General features: G+C 50.4%; 3 protein-coding genes across 3 annotated transcripts; 1 reads left to right on the top strand and 2 right to left on the bottom strand.

Moving 5' to 3' along the window:
- Positions 1-1,070: 1,070 nt before the first annotated feature.
- On the bottom strand, positions 1,071-9,597 carry LOC122190272. Its single transcript, XM_042890141.1, has 6 exons — positions 9,577-9,597; positions 7,283-7,494; positions 7,029-7,212; positions 3,275-6,526; positions 2,497-2,667; positions 1,071-2,197 (listed from the first exon to the last, which is right to left on the bottom strand). Exons 2-6 carry the CDS (start codon positions 7,486-7,488, stop codon positions 2,021-2,023), a joined length of 3,990 nt encoding a protein of 1,329 aa, XP_042746075.1. The 5' UTR covers positions 7,489-7,494; positions 9,577-9,597; the 3' UTR covers positions 1,071-2,020.
- NAPB (NSF attachment protein beta) lies at positions 8,788-15,541 on the top strand. The gene is made up of 11 exons (XM_042890180.1): positions 8,788-8,914; positions 9,357-9,436; positions 9,711-9,827; positions 10,254-10,300; positions 10,427-10,504; positions 10,804-10,859; positions 11,295-11,379; positions 11,696-11,800; positions 12,308-12,376; positions 12,683-12,733; positions 12,914-15,541. Exons 1-11 carry the CDS (start codon positions 8,817-8,819, stop codon positions 13,016-13,018), a joined length of 891 nt encoding a protein of 296 aa, XP_042746114.1. The 5' UTR covers positions 8,788-8,816; the 3' UTR covers positions 13,019-15,541.
- A 52-nt stretch (positions 15,542-15,593) lies between these two features.
- GZF1 (GDNF inducible zinc finger protein 1) lies at positions 15,594-24,485 on the bottom strand. The gene is made up of 6 exons (XM_042890164.1): positions 24,430-24,485; positions 21,212-22,578; positions 19,471-19,565; positions 18,732-18,899; positions 17,853-18,010; positions 15,594-17,715 (listed from the first exon to the last, which is right to left on the bottom strand). Exons 2-6 carry the CDS (start codon positions 22,555-22,557, stop codon positions 17,359-17,361), a joined length of 2,124 nt encoding a protein of 707 aa, XP_042746098.1. The 5' UTR covers positions 22,558-22,578; positions 24,430-24,485; the 3' UTR covers positions 15,594-17,358.
- Positions 24,486-24,549: the final 64 nt, after the last annotated feature.

Genomic DNA, 24,549 nt, shown 5'->3' with positions numbered 1-24,549 from the left:
ACTGTTGAAGAAAAGGTGATGGTTGCTGAGAATATCCTGCAGCTCCCCTTGGTGGGCTGGTGTCTGTTAGCATCGTGCAATACTGCTGGATGAAGAGGGGTGTGATAGGGCCCTGAGAAAGACCTCCCAGCTCTGAGGCTTTCTGGTACAGATGAGCGACACTCTGATCCTACCAGCCACGTTTGCTGCTGCTGCTGCTACAAGCGTGTTCCTGCATCCTCCTGCTTGCATCTGGAGAGCACAAAAACTGGCACTTCTTGATGCACTGAAGGGACCTCATGAAACGGCGTCTTCCATTCATCAGCATTTCAGAAGCCTTGCTGCTGCAGAGCCCCAGCTGTCTCACATCTGCAAGGTTGGGCAGCTCGTCAGCAGCAGAGCAATGCCTGCCTGTTGCTAGAGGTGGCTGCCCATAGTTGGACATAGTCCTTTAATAGATTTGGGACACCTGGGGGTGCCGCCGCTCGGAGGTGACCGTCCTTGCTCCATGGCTGTGAGCGTGGGCTCAGCCCTCGCCTGAGTCTTGCGGAGGCCTAATTCATCCCTGTCTGAGTTTAAGCGTTGCTCGGCTCTGTGCCACAACAGGTTTGTCCTCCACTCGATGCAAAAAGCAGCTGCTGCTGCTTCTTCAGAGTCAGGAGCAGGCTGTCGCAAGCCCTGTTGGAAGGAGACAAATATTTATGTGCTCAAATACATTAGGAAAGACTCTATATGTCAGAACGTCATGACGTCTGTACGAGTGATGTGATGTTTCTGTTAGTTAATGCTTACAAAATTCTTCAAATGCTGAAAAACCTGCTTACAGAGAGAGAAAAATAAGGCTGCCTCATCAGCTTATTGGTAAGTGGGCCCGTACATTTTGAAAGGGGAGCAGCTGGGCCGTAAAGGACTCTGTAATCTGGGCAGTCGAGATAAAAGAATGGCTTGCTGCATTGCACTGCCAGCAGATAACCCAGACTGTACGCTTTAAGCAGCATAATGACGTACAGGAGGAGCTTTCCTGTGCTTTTTGCTGATTGTCCACCAACCAAGATTCTAATCAGAACTCTGTCAAAAAGACACGGAGCTCAGCAGAGGTTGTAGGGCTGTGTAGGAGATGAAGGCACGCAATGAAAAACTGCACCGGCGCAGAGTGCCGTTGTATTTGTGCTTGGTTTTGAAGTGCTTTCGCATCAAGTCTGCTCTCACAAACTATTTACAATTGGATCAGTCAGCCGTTGCTGGCAGCTGCAAGGCAAGCTCTTGGGAGTTGTGATCAAAGCCCACCTAGAGACAACATGAAGGCTAAGACTGACATGGACTATTTCCAAATAAAGGCCTCCAATGAAGTGCTGTCACTCTCCAAATATGAAATGGGAAACAGACCAGCTAAACATGCCTTAAAAGCTGGTAGCAGTGATAGAGCAGATTCAATGCCTGGAAAAAATGCAGAGGAGGCTCTGGAAACAAAACAGAAAGGCATAAAACAGAAACGTAGCAGTAGGAGTCTTGACCCCTGCTATTGCTGCCAGAGGTCCCGCAGCAGCCAGCTTCTGCATCTCCACCACCAGATGAGACTGGAGGAGCTCCCCATAGCAAAGCTCACCTTACAGAACCTATTCATCGTTATCAGCATTAACTTACTTTGATGCACGCTGCCTCGGTTGCCTTCAGAACATGTAAAACTGCTTGAATTAGGTTCTGCGCGTTGCTCACGAGCAGCTCAGAAGAGGACTTGCTCTCAGCAGTGACTGCTTTTACCCTTAAAGACACGTTGAGATATTTTACTGGAAGAGCATGGAAGCGTGCAGCTCTCTGCCACCAGGTAGTCCAAAGCCAGAGGCAGTGCGCCCTGCACTGCTGTAGGTTTCCAGGAGAAATGAGGCAGGCAAATGGGAGAAAAGTGCTGCTGGCAGCAGCAGAAAGAGAAGAGCCTGCTGAACTGCAACTGAGCGCTAAGCGCTGCGCCCAGATCCCACACAGACCTCTGAAGACCGCTGTGCCACTTTGAGCCTCGGGGAGACTCCTTGTTAGCAGCAACTCACCTGGCCACGATGGTGAGCTGGCTGCTGATGGTGTGAGTCTGCTCTGCGGCACGCAGCAGCTCTGCAGAACATCTCTTGTCCAGGCACATCTTTGCAACGATGCGGCCGAATGTAACAAATGCCTGCCCATCAGAAGCTATTTGCCTAGCACAGGCAACAAGCTGCTCCTTGCTCTAAAACAAAATGCAAATGTGATGGGGAGGAGGAAAACAAACATTGTTCCTGTAAATGGGAGCATCCAGAAAGGCCAGGTGTATTCTGAAATGAGGAATGGACCAGTCACGAGACTTGCATCTCCTTTCAGGAAAGTAATTCCTGAAATTACTGGGGCAAATGCACCAGTGCCACTTTCAGTAGGATGGGATAACACGGGTTTTTCAGCAGGCAGTGGGCACTTGGGTATTTTCTCTAGAAGGCATCTATCTTTATAGCTACAAAAGTGATGGGGTGGAGGGGATGAGAAACTCCATACCGTGATGGGGCCCTTCTTCCTCAGGAACTGAGTCATGTGAAGCATCCTTACTGCCATGTCCTTGGTCATCTGGGACATCCTGCTGGCATCTCCCTGCATTCTCTCACTGTCTTCTCTCTCTTGCTTCCCAGGGCTGCTTCCAAAGAAGGTACTGAGAGGACCGTTCCCTTGCTGTCGAGACAACAACGGAACAGATAAAAGTCTAGAGCATCAGATCGTGTCAGTATTGAGAAGTTCCTGCCTGCGTGTTTCTGAAGCAGTTTTTGGTGAGTAAAGAGGTGGGATGGCTGTCTGTAACCTTGCTGAGCCTACTCTGCCTTCCTGAACAGGTTTATTTCTCTTCTGTCTTCACCCACAATGGCATTCTGAAGTCCAAATGCCCCATGCCATTGTCTGGAGCTATCTCCAAATGGGAGGTAACTGTAGCGTAAGATGGCAGTGCCCATAGTTGAGAAGTGCAATGAAATACTCTTAAACTGCTCTGCAGAGTGATTTGGATCATGTTGCTAAAGCCTTTGCCAGCTCCTGGCACCTGGCAGCAATTGTGGGAGCAGGGCTGCTGCTACTCCTGAGGAAAGCTCACTGAGAGGTGAGGAGCTGAGCAGAAAGAGCATTTCAGGGAAAGGAAGGGCAGTACAGTTCCCTGCTCCTTAGGAACAGTGTTTTGGAGATGGATTTATTTGTGCAAAGGTCTCTATCAGGTCAGATACCCAGAGCCCAGTTGCATGGGGCACCCAGCAGCTTGATCTAACAAAGAAATTGGAAAAAATTACCGTACCATTTCGTGTGCCTCTCTGACAGCTCTGCTTGCTTGTCCACTCCTGCTCAGGCCAGTTTCTGCTGATTTGGTGGGCCTCAGAGCCTCGAGCTCTCGGGCTGGGGAGAGCTGGGCTGTGCTGCTGCACTCTTTTGGAGAGCACTGGTCCCCCACGTTTTGCAGGTGCTGTCTCATGAGTTCCAGGATGTGTCCGTTGATGCCACGGACGGCCTGAAGCTGCGTGGCGAGGTAGTGTGCTTTAGCTGACCAGTACCAGACAATGCTGTCTAGGTGGAGGTGCCTTTTGTCCTGGTGGCTTTGGAAGAGCTGGCTGGCACTGTCCACTGCATCAGCTGTGAGGACCAGGAGGTGGTCTGCAACAGAGAGCAGGTCTGCCCGTGACTGCAGTTGAGCGGTTGTCTCCAGGACACGTTGGAGGGTGGCTCTGACCCACTGAATGTTGGCCAATAGCTGACCCGCTTTCTCTTTAAAAGCTTTTTGGCTCACCTCCCTGCACTCTTCGGGGAAGAAAGACAAGGCTGGTCCTACCACATCTCGGATGACTTGTAGGTGTTTGGTGTTGGCCTTCTCCAGGTGGAGCAGTAATGCTTTGGCCCTGAGGGCCAAGTCTCTCTGCAGGAGCTCAAAGCGAACGTACAGGCTGGCAGAAGGCAGAGGAGAGACCAACAGGGTATTGGAGGCATCCAGCAGAGCTTCCGTTAGCACCTTTATCTCTTCCCTGAGGGTGAGGATTTCACTGCGGCCGCAGTCTTCAGGGCAAGTGAAGTAAGAGAGCCGGGCAGCTTCCTGCATCCTCAGGGAGATCTCAGACACAGCAGCCAAGAGGCTCTGTGAACAAAGCCTGTTGTCCATGGCACTTGTTAGCTCCCTCAGGAACAGCATGTCTCTGCCTATGAACTGATCCACAGCACCCAGGAGCACATGCATGCTGATAGCCCAGTGGACACAGCGCAGCTCCAGGCTGGCCTCTCCCAACTTGCAGGGGCCCTGGAAGGACATTGCTTTCTCAAGTAACACTTTGGTGTTCATCTGAGCATGTGAAAATTTGGCTTGGACCTGTAGAAAGTTTTCCCAGTCCTCAGGACAAATGGGATTCTGCTTATCACAGGCCATGCTTGCAATGTCCTCTGCTATCTGAACCGCTCCTACTAAACCCATCATGGTCTCGTCCAAAGCCTGTTTGCTGCTCGTAAAGTCAGCAGCCAAGATAAACCCAAGCACTTGTTGAGACAGACTGTACCAAGAGCCTGCCATGGCTGCCAGGCACTCTTTGGTCTCACAGATGGTTTCTGAGAGGGAAAGTGCAGTTTGGAGAAGTCTGCCTTGATGCTGGAGCTGCCCTGGGGCTGCTTCCCTGGCCAAGCTAATAACACATGGTGTCAGTAAGATAATCTTCTGGTACTGCCCCAGTGTCTCCGTGTGGGGAGAGGCAGCAACAGGCAGTGCTTCCTTTGCTGCATTGATACAGCAGTTAGAGACTTGGAGCAAGGCGGAGCAGGCAGCATTCACAGCTGCTGTATCACGGGCTCTGGTAGCTGCAAGGAGTGCTGTAACAACAGGGTGCATTTCTCCTTTCCTTGGAACAACATCTGGGTGTGAGTTACCTGCTTGTGGAGAGGGATGACTTAAGACATCTCCTTGCAATTTAGCTTGACCGATAATGTTTCTTAACCCAGCACAGGATGAGCTGAGTTCAAGCTCCTTCGCAACGTCAGCTCTCCGTATTCGTTCCCGGAGAGGGCTGAGGATATCTGGGTGGTTGGACCCATCCAGCCCATCCTGAATGCAGTGAGCAGTATCCATCAGGCAGCTCGCCATCCTTGAAAAGGCATCCCTAGTTTGGAGACAGGAGCATCTCTCCGTGCAAAGGGCCGTGGCTGCTTTCAGCTCAAGAATGGACGTGGCCAGCTGCTCAATCCAAACCAGCAAGCCGTTCCTGAAAATGGGGTCTGTTGCTCTATCCACATACCTGGCAGCAGCTCCAGCAACCCACCGAGCCCAAGTGGTGAGGCTGGTAGCATGGCTAGAGAGCCTTTCGGGGTCCTGACTTTGCAGGGCCTTGTCACACCATTCCTTGTGCTTGGCCATTTCCTGGATGGACAGCTTCAGGAATTCATGCATGCTGACTGTCTCTTCAAAACACTGCAGGAGGCTTTCTGTTGTCCCAGCCCACGCGTGGTACAAGGATTGCAGGTGCTGAGCAGTGCTCATGTGGGTTGGGTTTCTGCTCATTTCTGTGAGTGCTGGAGGGAGACTGGCAAGGAGGCTCTTTAAGTACTCTAAACAGTCATGGATTTCTCTAGCAGTTTGGGTTTTGGTGCACCTGGCCAGGACAAAGTCTGCCACTCTGAGCATCTGCTGGGCGTGTGCGAAAAAGGTGGCAGTGAGGGGCTGAAGCTTCTTCAGTAATCCTCCCTGCCCTGCTGGAAAACACCCTGTACCTGCAAGGGTAAGAGCTTCCTCTACTAACTGCCTCAAGGGCTCCTTGGCCTCGGAGAAGGTGCTGAGGATTTGGTGCAGAGTAGCTTTGAGCACAGCCTTGTCAAGGTCCTCCACCTCCTTTCCCATGGTGTGACATTTCTCCTGCAGGCTGCTTTCTCCCCAGCTTGGCCTTGTCCCTCCTTCCTGCTGATTTATGTGGCAGCAGATGCTTTTTCTGAGCTGTAGGAGAACATAGCAACGTTTTACCAGATCCTGCTTCAGATCTGCCCTGCACATCTCTGCTAGAAGCATGCAGTAGAAAACTATTGCTTCCACATGAGTGCTGAACTCGCTGTCAGAGGGGTGCACTGGGTCTGGGTGGTTGAGGAGAGCCAGCAGCCTCTGCACATGATGGGAGAAGGTCCCGTGTCCGTCCTGAAGCTCCTTGCTGCCTGTGCTGTTAACAAGCAAGGAAACAAGCTCTTGGATGGTCCTCTCCATCAGCTGGAAAGCATCGTTTTTGGAGAGGTTGACTTGTTGAGCCCAGGAGCATTTAAGGTGGCTGTGCTTGGATTCGTGGAGCAAAGGAACGCACTTGTGAAGGAGCTGCAAAGTCTGGGCCAAGCTGGTCCGTCGAGGAGAATCTCGGAGTTCCTCGAGGTGCTGTGCTGTCAGGTTGCTCAGCAGAAGCAAAGCCTTGGAAAAGTCCTGGAAAGCAGCCAGCAGCCCTGGCACGTCCCCTGTATCCCGCAGTGTGCCCAGGCACTCCAACAGCCAGCTGGCAGCCTGCGTTATCCTCCTTGCCCCGGCAGCACCTTCGATCTGAAGGATCTAGCACAGCAGAAAGTACAGTCAGTGTGGCTAAGGTTACGCATCACTGTTGCATCCCTCTGGAAATAATACTGTATCTGCTGCTGGAGAGAAAAGAGGTGTGTTCTGCCCAGCAGGCCCGTCCTAGTGAGCACACAGGGAATCCCAGCATTATCAAGGTCAGAAGAGACCAGCAGGATCATCCAGTCCAACCCCAGCACACCGTGCCACTGGTCACATCCCTCAGTGCCACATCCCCACAGCTATAGGACACCTCCAGGTGACCCCACCGCTCCCTGAGCAGCTGTGCCACTGCCTCACTACTCTTGGGGAGGAGGAATTGTCCCTAATGCCCATCCTGAACGACAGCCTGGTGCGACTTGAGGCCGTCCCCTCTCATTCTATTGAACAAAATTGCCCCAACTAGTACTCCCCAGCCCGATCCAGCTAAGGGGCCGTTTTGTCCCTTCTCCATCTGCATCCTCCCCACCACTCCCTTCAGCACCATCCCCTCTGGCGTTACCTTTGCAGTCTCAGTTAGGATGCCCTTTGCTGCTGCAGCCAGCACCTCCCTGTGGCTAGGGCTGAACGGCTGTCCCTGCAGCTGGCGGGCTGCCTGCAACACGTGCCTCCCTGCCAGCACAAGGGACTCGGCTGTGAGATGTGTCTCCTCCTGGTACGCCTTGTCGCTGGACTGCTGGGCCAATCTGGAAGAAAAGCCATGGGGCTCAACTCATCCCCATCCCATCTGTACCACCCACCACCCAGCAAAGTTACCTTCTTGCAGCAGAAGCGAGTTCATCAGTGGCCTTGGCTAATTTTTCTGCATTCTCCTCTATGTTGGGTAAGGTCTGACACATTCTGTCTTCCTGTTCCAGGGCAAGCATTAGATGACAGAGCTCTGCGGCCATGGGGCAAAGGATCCTCTGGATAGCTTTGTTTTCTATCTGTATTCCAAGATCATAGAGATAAAAAGGCTCCATTGTGTCCTGCCCAGAAAAAAAAATAAAACCTGGGATGGTTTGGGATCCTTCGCAGTGTGTGATAGTGATCAGTTTCAGCAGCAAGCTTGGACTGGAGGAAACTTGAAGGCCATTGGAGCATTGAGTGCAGCACCAACCTGCAGGAGGGAAGGCGTTGTGCTGCTCAGGCTGTGTGAGTAACCCAGAGCATCCCAGCCCCTCTGTAAGTGGAGCCCGTGTGTGTGTGCATCCCCCTGGCACCCGAGGCGCTGCAGTGCTGACAGCTCAGCTCTTAGCAGCTCCCATTGCAGCTGGTGTTATGTGAGCCCGGGCGGCACAGCGATCGCCTGGCCTGGCCCCTTCCCCTCCCTGGCATTGAATTCTGCACCTGCAGAGAGCTCTGGGCGATCCAAAGCCACGTGGGCTAATTAATTATTGATTGATTAATTCCCGCTGCGGATGCTTTGCAAAAACACAGGTCTGAAGGGCAGGTTTTGGAGCTGCTGGTCAAAAAGGGGTGTGCTTTTAGCTGGGGAGCTGAAAGCGTGATTTTCTGGCCTTGCAGATCCACTGTGAAGTCATCACCTTTAGCAGCATGCAGGGCTGTGCTTTGGGGAGGAGGCCGTGTAATCCGTGTGTCCCCGTGGAGCAGCAGTGACAGTGTGATGTGACACCTGAAGCTGGGCTCACCAGGAGCTGCAGTCTGGAGGCACACAGCCTGGTTCCCCTTGGGGCTTTGGAAGCAGCAGCTGTGGCTCCTGGGCCTTTTGGCAATGGGTGAGTCCCCCGGCAGCTCTCACCCCCACTGCATCACCTGGATTGTAAGCCTGTGTTGCTGTGTTTGCTTGTGGCCCAGCGCATCTTGGACAAGCACTGCAGTGATGGTGCTGGCATCCAGCACACCACGAGGATGCTGGTGTGCCAAGCTGCTTTGCCAAGAAGGAGAAATTCATCTCTGGTTTGAGGAAGGAGACAGAAAACGGGCAAGCTCACTGCCTCTTCTGGCCTTCCCTGTACTCATTCACTGATGGAAGGCAGTTGCAGGGAGACCCTTCTGCTGGGAGCCGGGGCTTTGGCCCTGCGGGGAAAACCCTACAACCCGCTTCTCCCTCGTCTTTAGGGCGGGCATCGTGGCCCGGCTGCACCCCGCGCGTCCTGCGAGGTGCATCCACCGCGTGCCTTCTGCGCATCACCTGCGGCGCGCCTTGTGCAGCCCGCGGCCGTGCGCTGCGTGCGCGCATCGTGCAGTACGCGCCGCGCCCCGCCTCTGTGCGCGCTCCCGGAGGAGGAAGAGGAGGAGGAGGAGGAGGAAGAGGAGGCGGCTCCGGGCCTGGCCGAGCGCTGCCGCGATGGACAGCTCGGGGAAGGAGCGGGAGGCCGTGCAGCTGATGGCCGAAGCCGAGAAGCGGGTGAAGGGCTCGCATTCCTTCCTGCGGGGGCTCTTCGGGTGAGCGAACTGGGGGGTCAGGAGGAGGTTGCACAAAGAAAAAGGGGTTGCAAATTAATGCATGGATGGTGCGGTGCGCGGAGGGGTTGCAAAAGGGAGATGCGATGGGGAAGGGTTGCAAAAAGGGGAAAATTGCAAAAGTGGGGTGCGCGACGTGCAGTGGGGTCGCATAAAGGGGATTGCGCGGCCCGGATGACACCCCCGCCCCATAGGCAGAGCGGGGGTTGGCGGCTCGGTGGGAGAGGGCACGCTGGCGAGCTGTGGATGTGGCCGCATGGCAAAGCCCGTCTGTGTTTTGCTGAATAATTGCTGGCACGGAGCGGGGAGCGGAGCCCTGGGAGCCGCGGTGCCCGCAGGGTGCTGTGAGCAGCGCTGTCGGGGCACTGAAACCCGCCAGCAAAAAGGGAGATGTGGCTTCATGCACTCTCCTGCTCTCGTCCAGGGGTAACACCAGAGTGGAGGAGGCCTGTGAGATGTACACCAGGGCTGCAAACATGTTCAAGATTGCCAAAAATTGGAGCGGTGAGTGCGGCTGAATATTTGTGCTGTTAAATGGGCCCATCTGGGGACAGCTTACCAAGCTAAACTGGAGCTATAGCAGCCCGCAGGGTGCTGCATTTATGGGAGGAGGTTTGCACGGAGCCCAGCATCGCTGTGCTGACCTGGGTCGGAAATACCTTTGGGGCTGTTGCACCTCTAAAGCTTTCCTGGTGCTGGGGAGCGCCGGGTGGTTGCCTGTTTCCCTGCAGTTCTGCTCTCTCTGTGGGGTACACTCGGTGCTGTGCTTCTGTTCCAGCTGCAGGGAACGCCTTCTGCCAGGCGGCCAAGCTGCATATGCAACTGCAGAGCAAGCACGACTCGGCCACCAGCTTTGTGGATGCTGGGAACGCCTACAAAAAAGCAGACCCGCAAGGTATGGGGGACAAAATCCGGGATTGTTTTGTGCAAATCTTCTTAGCGGCGTAGGAGCGCAGCGCCGGGGCTTTCGGAGTCAGCTGGTCCGTGTGCCCGGAGAGCCTCCCTGCAGCCTGCTGGGGATTACTGGCATTTCTTCCTCGTGCTGCTTCTCGACACGAGAGAAATGCTTTCCTTTGCTTGGACGTGGCTCGTCCTGATGGCTGTGTCACCACTTGGTGTTGGGGCTTTTGTGGGAAGGTAGAGGTGGGCTCAGTGGGTGAGATTCCCCAGAAGCTACGGGCCTGGGGTCTTCAGCCCCATGGACATCCGGATGTGCTCTCAGCTGTTCCACATCTGTCAGTTTTTTTGGGGGGGAGGTCTTGAAGTGGGCGCTGTGGCGCCAGCTGACTTTGTGTTGTTTTTCTGAACACACATGCTGCAGAGGCCATCAACTGCTTAAATGCAGCTATCGATATCTACACCGACATGGTAAGAGGCTGCGCCACCGGCGGGGCACGCGGCTGAGCTGTGTGTCCAAGGCACGGCCGCTGTGCCCACGTTATGACTGTGTGCCAGGTGGGGAGACCTCCTCTCACAGACCTCTGTCCTCCCCAGGGGCGGTTCACCATCGCGGCCAAGCACCACATCACCATCGCGGAGATCTATGAGGCCGAGCTGGTTGACATCGAGAAGGTGAGGGTGTGGGCCCTGCGTTTGCTGCTCTGTGGGGCACTGAGATCCCACAGCAACAGCGTCACCTTTATGAAACATGCTCTGGAGTTTGGGGTTGTTATGCGTGCAAAAAAAAGGGCAGCGTTGCGTTTGGAGTTTGCTGGGTGCCCCTCTTGACCCACAGCTCCGCAGCGTGCCGTCATCTCACTCCTTTCATCCGCAGAGCATAAAAGCTTTTCTGAATGTGGTCTCTGTGCACTGATCTAAGCCAAACCCCCCTCTTCAGAAGCAGTGCTCAAGTGTAACATTTCTGTCCCCAGGCGATCGCGCACTATGAGCAGGCTGCGGATTATTACAAAGGAGAAGAGTCCAACAGGCAAGTGGGCTTTGGGATGTGGTCCCTTCCAGCAGGGAGGGATTAGAAATGGGAACTTGCCCTAGATTGCATACGTGCTCACACTCCTCGCCCAGCAGGCTCTTCTAAAACATCCTTTGGTAGGATGCCCAAATCCTACGTGATTATTTTAAGCTTAGCAGGTGCCCGTGCGTCATGCCAGTTGGGTTTCTAAAGAATGCTCAGATTCCTGTGCAGGGTTCTTATGCTGCAAGCAGACTTGTCTGGGTTGGGATGCACAGAAAGCACAGAGAGATGAGCGATATCTGACACCTGGTCGGGCTGCACGTCTCCGTGCTTTTCCCTGGGTGTTAGTAGCTCGTGGGTCCCACTGTTCTATGCAGCAAGTGGGGAGGGGATGCTTGCAGGTGGCATGGATGTTCTCCCCCATCACTCACTTCCTGGTTTGGATTGCAGCTCAGCCAACAAATGTCTGCTGAAGGTGGCTGCCTACGCCGCACAGCTGGAGCAGTACCAGAAGGCAATAGAAATCTATGAGCAGGTGAGGCAGGGGCCTGTCCTTCTATGCCTGCAGGCACCGCCGCCTGGGCTGGCACCAGGATGGTTGCTGGGTTGCCCTGGTGGGCCTCAGTTACAGAAATCTGAGGAGGGGATGGGTTTTCCTCTTTGGTTTCTCTCCAATAAAACTGTCTGGCTGCCCCATAACTATTTGCACAGACACTGGCAGTTGTCACAGCCTTTATCTGCAGACGCTTGAGTGGTGCTGTGTGTAGTTTTAATCAGGTGTCGTGCTTTTAATTCAGTTCCTAATGATGCAGATTCCTTTCCCAACTCCAGTAATTCCTTTTTACGCCTAGGTTGGAACAAACACGATGGATAATCCTTTGCTGAAGTACAGCGCAAAGGAGTATTTCTTCAAAGCTGCTCTGTGTCACTTCATTGTGGATGAGCTGAACGCTAAGGTCAGTGAGCTCAGAGTGGTTGCCCCAACCTCCTCCAGCCATGCTGACCAACCCTTGCCAGCAGGGAGGTGTTTTTGCAGGCACAGGGCTCTGGTAGCTGTTATGGGGGCTTGTAGCTGGTGCTGTCACCCGCTGATGGCTGCATCACCACGAGACTCCAGTGTAAGCAGAACAAAGGGTGAGCTGCAGCACATCCAGAGTGATGCTCAGGGTAAATCAGGGCACGTGCTACTGCAGTGTCCTATGCAGAGTTTTCTGCTTCCTGCCCTGCCTGTGCTCTGGCTGTGTCTGCTTGGTTCTTGCTGAGTTATATCTTGAGCCACGGCTGGCTCTGAGGCCAGATCTTTTGAGGCCAGATCTGCCCCTGCCTGTTCATTTCCCTGTGCTTATGAATTTGCTGTGAATGTTTTCTTGAGTTTTCTGCATGGTTTTAGGACGAGAAAAAAACTGAAATAAAAAGTGAGGAGTTTTGTGTGAAAAGAGCTTGAGGGTGTGTGTCTCTTTCAGCTCGCGCTTGAGAAATATGAAGAAATGTTCCCAGCATTCACAGATTCACGGGAATGCAAGCTATTGAAAGTAAGTGAAGCCAGTATTAAAATAACACGCTCACATTTAGCAATGCAAACTGCCCTTTGCTTTGTGCTTTTTCGCCTTGCCACGGGTTTGGCCTTCTTCTCAAAACGCCTTAAGGGACATCAGACTCGCTCTGCGTTGGCTTCGGACCAAGCGGGTGGGAGTAGCAGCAGCAAGATGATGATAATTGCGGTTCACTTGAACAAATCTGGGTTTGTGTTTGTGGTGGGGGGTTGCTGGTGGGTGGCAAAGGTCCCCCCTCATGGAGGGACTCGCAGTATTGTCTGATTTGTAACGGTGTTCTCCTAGAAACTGCTGGAAGCCCACGAGGAGCAGAACTCGGAGGCGTACACCGAGGCAGTAAGTACCGCCAGCCCGCATTTCTGCCTGGGGCTCTTGGAGGCAGCCTCCCTTTTTCTCTCTCTAACAGAGGCCTTTTCTGCCTCTGGAAGAGCTGAAGGTTTAAAAGATTACACCTCAAGAGGCACAGTGCTTGTTTTGCAGCTGCTTTCTGACTGCTTTTCTCTTTGCCTTTAATAGGTGAAGGAATTCGATTCCATCTCGCGGTTGGATCAGTGGCTCACCACCATGTTGCTTCGCATCAAGAAGTCGATTCAAGGAGAAGGGGACGGGGACCTGAAGTGAATTGTTCGTGGTGTTTGTGGCATGCAGCCTAAGTCATTTGTTCTCGTGTTACAGCCAAGGACCACTCCGGGATACGTGATAAATTATCTAGCTTGATTTTGTTGCTTCTACGTCCAAATGACTGTGTGTTTCTTTAGTACCCTGCTCTTTGTTGTGGCAATGTGGGTAGATGAGAAGCGATGCTCTGGGTATCACTGGCAGATCTTTCTGAGGTGAAAGGAACACTTCTGGCAGAAATCTTTGTGTTTTTGTTATTGGTGAGCCCGAAGTTTGCACTTGGAGCTCCTTTTTTCTCTTCCTGTTCCGTCTTAATGTTCAGTATTCAGTACCATTGAGTTGAGCATGTAAATATTTGTCCGTGCCAGTGCACTACAAATAACAGATGCTGATCTGTACCCTTATTGTTTTCTGTTTTTTAAATGGACCTCTGCCAGATGCACGTGGATGTTGTTTTTGATTTGTTTTTAATGATGGAGCTTTTTAAATGGTGCTAGTGAAAGGCTTTGTGACTCTTAGACACAGGAAGCACAAGTGTGTGCGCATCTCTGCAGGTACATGTGTGCATGTATGCACGCAGACTGCAGTGGCCCAGTGCTGGAAGCATTGCACATCAGAGGACAGGAGAGCAGACCTAGTTAACCGTGTATTTTGTATTTAAGATCTAAATATAAAATGTAAGGCTCTTCTCTATTTTCTTGGATCTATTTTTCCACTTTATTTTGTGGCACAGCCCCCAACCCCGCTGCCCTAAGACGACTTGACCCACGTAATGATATATTTTTCTAACTTCTCCTTTAAACCAGCTCCTGTTGCTGTCTCCTGCAGGTCTTTTGTGCGTGCCAGGCACTACCTGTTAGCTTCTGGCCCTTTTGCTGTTGGCTAGGCTGCCTCGTTGTTGTGACATGCAGAGGTGTTGGCAGAGGCTTGGCACTGAGCAGGACCCTTATGTGTCTGGGTGACGGATGGATGGAGCGTGCTTTGAAGAGACGTAGGCACTTTAGGAATTCTCCTTATCATTTTAGAGACGTGTGTTTTAAAATGTCTGCAACCAAAGCTTCTCTGTGCAACGTGTTGTTTGAGTAGGGCTGATGGAGCTACCTACAGCATACACTGACAGACCTGTGAGCCTGTGCAGTCTGTCAGCAGTTGGCACTTGGCATTTCTCTGCAGTGGAGCGAGATGCTAAGAATGGAAACGTAGCTGCTTTGTTTGGCAGCAGGGCTGGTTGTGGAAGCTCTGGTGGGCACTGCTGCAGTTTGGACTCTGTCTTTTGTTTCTCTTGCTGTAAGGATGGTGTCTGCTTTTATCCTGGCAGCTCACGTGTTGGCTTTCACTGCTCTTTGTTTTTAATCTAGATGTTTATTGGAGTAGAAAACCATTGGATTGACAGACTGACCTAAAAGGGTCCAGTAGTTGTGAAGCAGTACTGTTGTTTCCCGCTTGCTCAAGTGTAAGAAAACCAAAAATCACTGCTGGTACACAGTTGCTTTTTTCTGTCTTTTCTCTGCCATCACTTATTCTCCATAGACTGTTCTATGCATCAGATAACTCAAAAGGTGAGAGCCAGGAGTGCAGGGCTAGGGTCAGCCCATTAAGCTGGGAAGATGCTCGGTCTCCCACACAACTTCAGTTTCCTCACTTCTCAGATGTGTTTTGAAGGCCAGTGTCTGGCTGCAACAAATCCATTGCTGCAGCTCAGCCCACCTCACTTCACGTCTGGCTGTCGCATGGCCTTACCAAAGAAAGTCTCTGAATTGCATTTGTGGGCCTGCTCTGTCTTCACCAGAGATGCTCAGCCCATCAGAAACATGAACTAATAGGTGTTTTCCCCAACCTGGCCTGGGGTGTATCAGCATCCTCTATGTGTTCTGTGCCTGAAAATACTGGGCAGGGGCATAGGGCACAGCTAGCGTGGTGGGCAGGTAGAGAATCTCAGAGCAAAAGTTGCACTGGTTGTAGGTATGGTCTCATTTTGTACAAGAGGGCCCAAAGATGAACTGCTGCTGAACTTGCACAGGTTTGGAACCACTCTGGTTTGTCTCTGTGCTAAGCATAGGCATAGCCTACAGAGGGATTTGTCTTGACTTGGCTCCAGCACCTTAGCTGCACCCACCGAGGGGAGGTTTTACTTCTGTTAATGTCACACAGAACCGAGGTGAGTGTTCTATGCCTTTTTTTTTTGGTTTGTTTTCCAATTGTCAGTATTGTGCACAGCTGTGATAAGATGCTTCTGTTGCTGGTGGACCAGAAGACCATACCCACGGGGTTATGTGGTCTGTTACTGTGCTCTGGAGTAAATATCATTAAAATACAAATGTTAGTTCTGTATAAATAGGCTACAGCATGACCTCCAGTGTATCAGTCGTAAATTGTTAACAGTTTTAAAATGACAATCTGCCACTCTGCTGTCTTTTTCCCCCTCAGTACCCATACTATGAAAACTTATTAATGAAATGGCCTTAGCAAGAATATGATGTCTTGTGTTAATCTGTACATTAATAAAGTGAAACTCATGAACATACAGAGCAAGCAATGTTGTTTATGGGAAAATACACGAGGCAGGGGTGGGTCCATCTGAATATTTCAGTCTTTTAATAAGAATGGCTCATACACATAACTCACATCTGTCCATTCATGGAGTACAAAAGCTTCCCTGCCTACAGGTACTAATGCTCAGATTTACTTAGATATATCTACAAACTCTTTACATTGGTCACTGGGAATACTGAGTTTCAACAGGACGTCGTGCTTGAATAAATATTTCAAATATAAGCTCTTGGAATGTTCTCTTTAAAAAAAAAAAATCCCTTTCTCTAGATTAAGTTATGATTCTATGGAAACATATCAGACATCCCTTTAAGGTTCAAAAATAGCTCTGTGCCAGTCTGGATATCTTTATTGCTTTGCCAACCCCTAAGCCTTAGAATAAGCCCTAACCAGGCTCGATTGTGCTTACCTTTGCACTAATGCAATCTTTCAGTTTTTCCTCACAGCTTCAGATGAGAAAGCTTCTGTGGAAATACTATATTAATATTAAAATAAAGAGAAACAGAAAAGCAAAACAGAGAAGTAAATTAGATGAGCTCCAGGCTTTTAACATGCTGACACTGGGAATCTGGTCCTGAAGTGGAAGAGTCAGTGATACGGGCAAACTGCTTTTGATTCACTGCTGCTTCCAAAAAAACAGTCATCCCAGTCAGAGTTGTCACTTGGTACTTCCTCAGTGGCACCTATTCCAAAGCTCTGTCCCTGCACAAGGACAGTACCCTACTCTTCCCCATACTCCAGGCAGCTTAACCTGAAGCCAAGCAAAGTAACATTTTCATTTCAGTTCAGCTTCTGTGTTAGCAAAGATGCCCAAGTGCAGGAAATGCAGAGCTTGCTCACCCTGGGCAGTGACTCTCAGACTTTCCCAGCTACTGGCCATGATGGAAGAGAACAAGGGGATTCAGTCCCTGCAGGACTGACTGAATTTAAAAGGAGGCCTGTGGAACAGCAATGCTGAAGTGATGGTGGAGAAAAGAACACTGCTGACCTATCTGGACCAGCAGAAAAGTGCTTAGCTACAATTCAGCAGGGAAGTGTCAGTAAGCTGCCTATTCTATTCATTGACAAGTTTTATCCTCCAACTGCTCCAGCTTGAAAGCTGGCTGAGTACAAGCATCCAAACTGCACCAAGATTTACTGGAAACCAACGACAGCACCACCCCCTGCACAGACACAGCACTTGGCTCCCACTCACCTATGCAGCAACCAGAAAACCACAATTCCTGAAATGAAACTTCAGCTCTTTCCAGAGCTTGCTCCCCCCCCCAATTCCCAGGCAACAAGCTGGCTTACTGCTTGGCTATTTGGCAAAAGCAGAGACTAACCAATGTTTTCCTGAAATGCAAATTAGTGAAACAATTTATATAAAGGATTTCCACTTGAGAAAATACAGATTTGTTTAACTAAACTAGTGGGTTGAGAAACACAACATGGTTTCTCTCGATTGTACAGGTGTCATCAAATCAAACGTGCACCTTCTCTGTAGCCTAGCTGAACGCAGGTACTTCTGCTCAACTGCACCCACTTCCAACCTTCTTCTATCTGCAGGGAACAACCTTTCTTCAGCTGATGAAATCAAACTGGATTTGGTATTACCTGCCTTCAGGAGGTGGGGCTGTATGCACTGGATGTGGACAATTACATTTTGGAAGAAATCCTGGTAATCCAGGCAGGTCATTCACATCTACCTCTGCTTCCTTTTCATAGTTTCTCCTAGTTCCCTCAGCAGGTTATTGGCAAAGTCAAGTGATTATACAAAGTGTGCAGCTTGGTCTGGATTGAGTAACACCAAATTACTCCATATTCACCAAAGCATGAAGCTGTGGCTGAATAGATTCTGTCTGTGTATGCAGTACTGTCAGCTCACTAAGAGTGGTAGCAATAAGGGCTCCCTGGGGTCCCGGGGTCCCATCTGACTTACAGTCAGTCCCCGTTGCAGAACTGCTGTCATGCAGTGCAGTCACAGCCCCCGGGACAGCAGTGAAGCTCTGATAGTGGCCGTTTTCAGAGAAAGACAGCAGCTTCTCTGGCATTTTAGGTGATACATCATACTCTTCATCCGGGAGCTCTGTCTTGTGAGCCTCATCATTCTTAGATGCTCCTTCAACAATCACAAGGAAGGACTTCCACGGTGTGTTTTTATCATGGATCTGGAAAAACAAACCAACCAATCGACTGAGAAGGTCGAACGCATGGAGGAGAAGCCCCCTCCAGGCACGGCAGGGGGGCTGCATCACCACGTGGCCTCAAAAGGAGGCAGCAGGGCTACAGGAGGACAAGGTCTCACCGAGGTGTGCCGCCGCAGGGTGGATTTGTCAGTGAAGGTCCGTCCGCAGGCATTGCACATGAAGGGCTTCTCCCCAGTGTGTATGCGATGGTGCCGCTGCAGCGCATTCAGCTGCGTGAACTGCTTCCCACACTGGTCACAGCAATAGGGCCGCTCACCTGGAAGCACAGCACGCGGTGTGTTACTCCCTGGGTAACCTCTGTTAGCCCCTGTGCTTCATCACAGAAAAGAGATGATATTCCACAAGAGGAAAACGTCAGCACTGCCCGGCTTGCGTCCGTTGCTCCCACTATGGTGACACAGACACTGGACACACGGTGCAGGAAGAAAGGAGAGAGGAAGGCATAGCAGCCAAGCAGCAGTTTTGTTTGCTGGGGAATGCTGGTGAGGTGCTTGCTGCAGGGTGGCACTGAGAGGGAAAGCATGGTATTTACTACAGGATCAAAGTAACATGAGCAAATTGCAACCTGTGTACCACCACAATCCAAGCAGAAAAGACTGTAAATGTGAAAGGTGGGCAAGCAGACAGAAAGGGATTGGCTTTCTGCAGTGCCTTGTTGAAAACTAAGACATAGCACTTTGGTCTCTAATAAGGCTCATCATAAGCAGCTGCATTACTAGCAGCATCTGCACAGCTGTCAAAAATACTTCAGAGACTTGCTGTAAGGGTCAGTAAGAAATCCAGGTAAGTATTAGGAGAAAGGGAGTGAAAGAAAACAGACTGCCTCAAGAATCAAAACTTGTTTGCAGTGTAGAAATTCAAGTAATGGGAAATCCAAGAAATGAGAAACATCTTGTCTGAACTGAGCAACCAGGAGAACAAAGGCTTCAAGTTGTGACGGTTTGTTTCAAGCAGCAACAAAAAAGAGCACCTCCTACCTGTGTGAACTTTTATGTGCTGGTAAAGTGAATTCCTCTGTGCAAATGTTCTGAAGCAAACTTCACATTTAAAAGGCTTGGACCCCGTATGGATTCTGTTGTGGTGCTTCAGGTACTCTTTAGAAGCAAAGCTCTTCCCACACGTTTCGCACATAAAAGGTCTTTCCCCTGCAGCAAGGATGAAGAGAATTAAGCCAATGTAGCATCTGAGAATGCTACTATACAGAGAGAAGGCTACTGCATGCAAGTTAACCACCTCACAGCAGGATCTGTGCAGACTGAGGTGACAGCAGGGATCTCTGCATAAAGCACTGAGCTCTACCCAAGAGAAAGCTGCATGGACTCATTAAGAGTGAGGCCGACCACAGCCATTTAGAAGTACACCAAAGTGCCAGGAGAACTTCATAATATTCCTTGGGCTAACAGTTCTGAGAAAGCTCTTTTTTAAAAGGAGTTAGCCAAACCTTTTATGGATGACTGACAGATCTCTGGACACTGCTAAACACCTAAAGCCACAACCCACGCTTTAGGTGCCAGAACCTGACTGGGTGGGAGCACCTTCATGAGCTCCTTTCCACCTGTAAGAACCTTTCTCACTGAAATTCTATCTTGGGACGAGGAAATCTAATTTTATATCAAAAACTGCAAAAAGGCATTTGGCTTCTGAGTGATGGTAAGATCTCCTGGTTTCACAGCAGGCTGCCTCCTAGGTGTAGCACGCTGCAGAAGCGAGCCTTACCTGTGTGACATCTTTTGTGATATATAAGCATGTGATTCTGAGTGAACCTGGCACCACATTCATCACAGACAAAAGGCTTTTCACCAGTATGGATTCTGAAATGAGAAAGCAAGATTAAAATACCAAGGTCTGTTACTTTCTTTCAAAGCACACCGCAGTCTTCACTGTGAGAAAAGCGACCGTATGCCTGCACAAGACTTCACTGTCTTTTGCAAACACCTTCAGCTGGGCCCAACTGTGCTTTCTGAAGTGCTGCTCTCATTTTATTTTGCTGCAAGATCAAGGCTCAGATCCAGGACTTTTTTTTTTTTTTTTTTTTTTTAGGGTAAAACACAAAATGTTAAAGTTAGAAATGGAATCAAATGTAGAAACCTTACATGCAGATAAAGAGACTGAAAGAAAAATGTCAGCGGGCTGCGACCTAAAGTGAAGTGATTATCTTCCCATTGCTGGCTCTACCAACACAATATTCCACACAGAACATGACTGATGCCCTCCTTAGCACACTGCTCCTGCAGGGCCATCAGGTAGAAAAAGCTACAATGGACACAGGTGGCATCAAGGAGCAGAACAAGAATGTGCCACTTCTGCGTGGGCACTTTAACTCCTGTCACTCCAAGGCAGCAGTGTGAGCTCCAGGGGAGGGCTGTGTACAGGAGGGGCAGCTCACACAAGTCTTGCCCGTACCAGCTTTCTAGAGCTTAGATCTTCACCCCGTGCACATTTCAGAGATCTTTTGAGTAGTGTTGCAAGTGCACTGCCTTAGATGTAAAAAATACACAAAAAGATGAAAAATTCCCACTACAGACTGTCATGGTACACAGATGAGGACAGCCACACTTTCTAGCATTCAGCAGCCCTGCTGAATATTCATGATGGAGAAACTGGTTATGTCAAAATACTGTTTGTGAGCAGCAGAAAGCAAATACTTGTGGTATGGACAGGACACACAATGGAAAAGTTTCCATACAGCTGCATCAGCAATTATATTGCAGCGGCAGTCTGGCTGAAGAAGTTTGCTTCTGGGTGTGCTTCCTACCACTGGGAATAAACCCACTGCTTTCAAAAGGCAGAGATAAAGCCCTTAAAAACCAAGAGCCTCGCTAAAGAGTCTCTCCTTTGAGCTTCCAAGACTGTGCATTTGGGGTTGGACTCGATGATCTCTGGAGGTCCCTTCCAACCCCTGCAATTCTGTGATTCTGTGATCCCCGAGCCCACGCCTCATTTCACCACTCTGCTCTGGATGCCCTCAGTGCCTCACTCACCTCCAGACATTGACATACTAGCCTGTTCCCGAGCAAATTTCAGCTTTTTGCTATGCTTACACCCATAATATGTGGCATTCTTCAATTTAATCTAAAAAGACACAGCTGTGTATTATTTTCATACCTACTGCACAACATTTTGCTATTGAATATAAAAGCCCATCAAATTAGCTGAAGTAACGATAGCCCTAACTGCACAAATCACTCATCATGGGTTGCCTTTCTCATATATTCCTATGTTCAAAGTTAGTGTAGTTCAGCAGCAGGCAGCCCGAGCCCACGAACCTCTCCTGAAAGGAAATTACAGAACTCCCTTAACCTGAAAAGCAGGAGAAAAGCCACGAAACAAAGAAATACTGAAGCTTTCCAGTCAGTCACGTTTTACACCCCCACTTCACTGGAAGGCTCAAGGTGTGATCCAGGGGATTCCGCTTCTCCCCCCAGAATCTAACAAGGCCAGTTAAGTCTGTTCATACCTCATGTGTGTTTTAAGTGCAGAAGGCTGAGAAAATTTAGCCTCACACTCTGTGCACCCATAAGGCTTGTCGCCTGTATGCGTCCTTTCATGGAGCCTCAAGGCAGTTTTGGAGCTCAACCCCTTTCCACACTGCTGGCACTGATGACGCTCCCCACCACCCTCATGAACCTGGAGAATGTGCCTCTTGACGTCCTTCTTCCTCTTGAACTTCTTACCGCAGAGCTCACAAGGGAAGTGGCGCTCGCTGCTGTGGACGTGGCGCTGATGGCTTTTTAGGTTGCACCGGTTGGCAAAGGTCTGACTGCAGGTTTCACACCGATAAACGATTTCGGCTGCGATGCCGTGGCTGTGCTTTATGTGCTTGAGAAAACTTTTCTCGTACAGGAATTCCTTCTCACACGTGCTGCACTTGAAGTTACTGCCTCGTTTCTTTTTGTCCTCTTCGGATTTTTTCACGTTTTCTCCCGTTTCAAAGTTGCCGTCGCACTCTTCGCTTTCAGGTTTGATGCTGTCTTCCGCTTGCTCCTCCTCCCTCTCTGTATCACACACGTTCTGGTCCTGTGGGTAACTGTCCTCTTCGACAGCAGCCCCTGCATTCTTTTGCTGCTCTCTCAGCCGCCTCGTGTATTTCTTCTTTGGGATTTCCACAAACACTTTCCTCCCAGCCAGTCTCCCGCTCGCCCTTCTGATTTTGGCATAAGGAGGCTTCATCATTTCCTTCTTTTTGTCTGCTTTCTCTTTTGGTTTGGCAGCTGGCACCTCAAGAGACAGTCCAATTCTGGGCCTGCCACCCGGGGAACCCGCAGGATCCGGAGGACAGCCATCCTGCTCGGGTTCTGCCACAGCAGCTGCTTTACACTCGAGCAAACTGCTTGGCTGGGCTGCACTCTCTTCCTCGGAGTTCTGTGATTCAGAGAAATTTTGCAGCTCCAGCAGCACTGACTCAAGCATCTGCTTCTTTAACTGAAAGCAGGTTTCTGAGAGGTCCAAGCACTTCAGCTTTTCGGCTATTTCTAGCATGCGTTGCACTCTGTCCTCTTCCACTTCTACCTTTGCAGTATAGACAAACTCAAGAAACGAAGCAAAATCAGCAACCTGGACCTCGTTCAGGAACACGTTGGTTCTTGGGCCATCCATGCTCTTCTCATTAAGGAAGACCTCCTTGAAAAATTTGCTCGTTGCTGCCAACACAGCTTTGTGTGCCACGAACTCTGCCCTGACACCCTGGTACTCCACACTGACCGTCACGTCACAGAGGTGGCCCAGGAGACGCAGCTGGTGCATTTCATTCAGCAGGTTGATGGGAGAGGACTTGGATTCCAGTAAAACTGCATTACTTTCCATCTTTCTTCTCTCTGCAAAAAGCTGTTAACAACACTGCATGTTAAAAAACAAAAACAAAAAACCCTCAAAGATATCAGCAGCCAAAAACTACGTCCAGATTTCTGAGAGTGCTTCACGTCAGATTTAAGCACTTCAGGTGCTGAAGCTTAAGTGAGCACACTTTCAAAGGAGCATTGTGAAAAGTCTGGCTTGCAGCACAGACAGGACTCCAGAAGTGTCACCCTAAGTGGCAATATCTAAAAGCACACTGTCAGTCACACACATTTCTCTGAAGTTAATTTGCTTTTAAATCTCAACCGCAGTTTCACCTGAACCACTAGAGACTATGACAAAGTGTAACAGGGGCAGAACAAACAGAGGGAGATCAAAAGAAAACTTTCCATTAAGGCATGAGGAATTAAACAGTTCTTCTCCCCCCTAGTCAGGCAGTAAGAAGAAGGAAAGTTTAAGTTAACTGTAGTCATCAGTAATGACAGCTTTAAACAGGCTTTTCAGTTAAGACATTCAAACAAGATTTGGATAAGCTTCCAAATGCTCATTAACTAACAGGAGCACAGGAAACTGCGTAAGCGTGTTCTCCAATTGTAAACTCAAGAAACCAGAAAACTTCCCCAATGCTGTTTCTCTTATAAAGCAATTCACCATTCAAGTCAGGTTTAGGTTGGATATGAGGAGGAAGTTTTTCACACAGAGGGTGGTGAGGCACTGGAACAGGTTGCCCAAGGAGGCTGTGGATGCCCCATGCCTGGTGGCATTCGAGGCCAGGCTGGATGTGGCTCTGGGCAGCCTGGGCTGCTGGTTGGTGACCTGCACACAGCAGGGGTTGGAACTGGGTGACCACTGTGCTCCTTTGTAACCCAGGCCATTCTGTGATTCTATGAAGCTTAGAGCCTCTAAGTTTTGAGCACCCACAAAAAAACAGACTCACAGCTCAATACAATATTCTGCTAAAACAGTTTGGAGACAACATTTTCAAAAAGGCCTAATGCTGTAAAATACAGAGCTACAGAACACACAGGAGATTATTAACAGCCAGTAAAATGACAAAAATAAGAAATGAATAATAGTAGAAAAAGAAAAGGTTTCCCTACTATCATACAACAGGTAAGTGGCAGATGAGGGAACACGTGCACACCTGGCACCCAAACCTCCATCCTTGCTCCAACAGAGTCTCCTCAGAACCAAACCCTTCACATTTCCCAGCCTTCAAACCTTTAGCTTGATGCATTTAAGATTTAAATAGTCACATCAACTATTTGAAAGACTTGGTTACCACCTTACATAAATTACACCCAGACCCTGTTATACTAAGAAGGAAAGCAGAGTCCTCCCATCTGCCTGTGCCAGCCCTGAGCATAGCAGGCACCCCAAAGGCCCACTCTTACAAACAAGCCCCAACACCGTGCTTTAGGCATTGTTTTTAACGAAAGGCTGACGCCTTAATAACCGCGGACGGTGGAATCTAAAAACATTTCCTCTTCTCTCTATTTACCCAGGCATTTCCTCCTCCCACGGGCACTCTGCATCGCAGAGCCGTTAAACAAAGCCTCGTTCAGCGTTTTATCTGAAACAACCAACGCTATCGGAACTTCACTTTCTCACCCCGATACGAGGTCTACGGTTTTTTTTTTCAAGCTGCTTATCGTGCCACTTCCCAAGGCCCCACGCACTACCGCAGCACACACCACGCGCCCCGCACGGACCCAGGGCACTGCAGGGAGCGAGCCCTGCCCGCGGGGCGACGGCTTCGCCGCCTCCCAGGCCTGCCCAGCTGACGGGCCGCCCGCGCCCACGACGAGCCGGGAAGCAGCACCGCGGCGGCTCCGTAGCCGCCCCCAGACGCGGAGACCTTCCCGAAGGCGCGGCGCTCACCTCAGCCGCGGCGCGGGGCAGCACTCGGGCTCGGGCCCGGCCCGGCCGCGCCGCTCCTCACGGCCCGGGCTGCGGGCTGCGGGCGGCGGCCGGAAGCGCTGCCGAGCTGGCCCCGCCCCT

The sequence above is a fragment of the Lagopus leucura genome, unplaced genomic scaffold (assembly GCF_019238085.1).
Source record: "Lagopus leucura isolate 7727_CA_CO unplaced genomic scaffold, USGS_WTPT01 Super-Scaffold_73, whole genome shotgun sequence".
NCBI classification, from domain to species: domain Eukaryota; kingdom Metazoa; phylum Chordata; class Aves; order Galliformes; family Phasianidae; genus Lagopus; species Lagopus leucura.
Note: the sequence above shows the minus strand (reverse complement) of the source record. Positions and strands in the feature narration are given on the sequence as shown.

Coding starts and splice junctions, on each gene's coding strand:
- LOC122190272 (XM_042890141.1), bottom strand. CDS start 7,488: ATGGAGCCTTTTTATCTCTATGATCTTGGAATACAGATAGAAAACAAA. Junction 7,213..7,282: donor CTCGCTTCTGCTGCAAGAAG/GTAACTTTGCTG, acceptor CTTTTCTTCCAG/ATTGGCCCAGCAGTCCAGCG. Junction 2,668..3,274: donor TCAGAGAGGCACACGAAATG/GTACGGTAATTT, acceptor TTGTCTCGACAG/CAAGGGAACGGTCCTCTCAG.
- NAPB (XM_042890180.1), top strand. CDS start 8,817: ATGGACAGCTCGGGGAAGGAGCGGGAGGCCGTGCAGCTGATGGCCGAA. Junction 10,860..11,294: donor AAAGGAGAAGAGTCCAACAG/GCAAGTGGGCTT, acceptor TTTGGATTGCAG/CTCAGCCAACAAATGTCTGC. Junction 11,380..11,695: donor CAATAGAAATCTATGAGCAG/GTGAGGCAGGGG, acceptor TTTTACGCCTAG/GTTGGAACAAACACGATGGA.
- GZF1 (XM_042890164.1), bottom strand. CDS start 22,557: ATGGAAAGTAATGCAGTTTTACTGGAATCCAAGTCCTCTCCCATCAAC. Junction 19,566..21,211: donor GCACTTAAAACACACATGAG/GTATGAACAGAC, acceptor TTCTCATTTCAG/AATCCATACTGGTGAAAAGC. Junction 18,011..18,731: donor GCACATAAAAGTTCACACAG/GTAGGAGGTGCT, acceptor CTGTGCTTCCAG/GTGAGCGGCCCTATTGCTGT.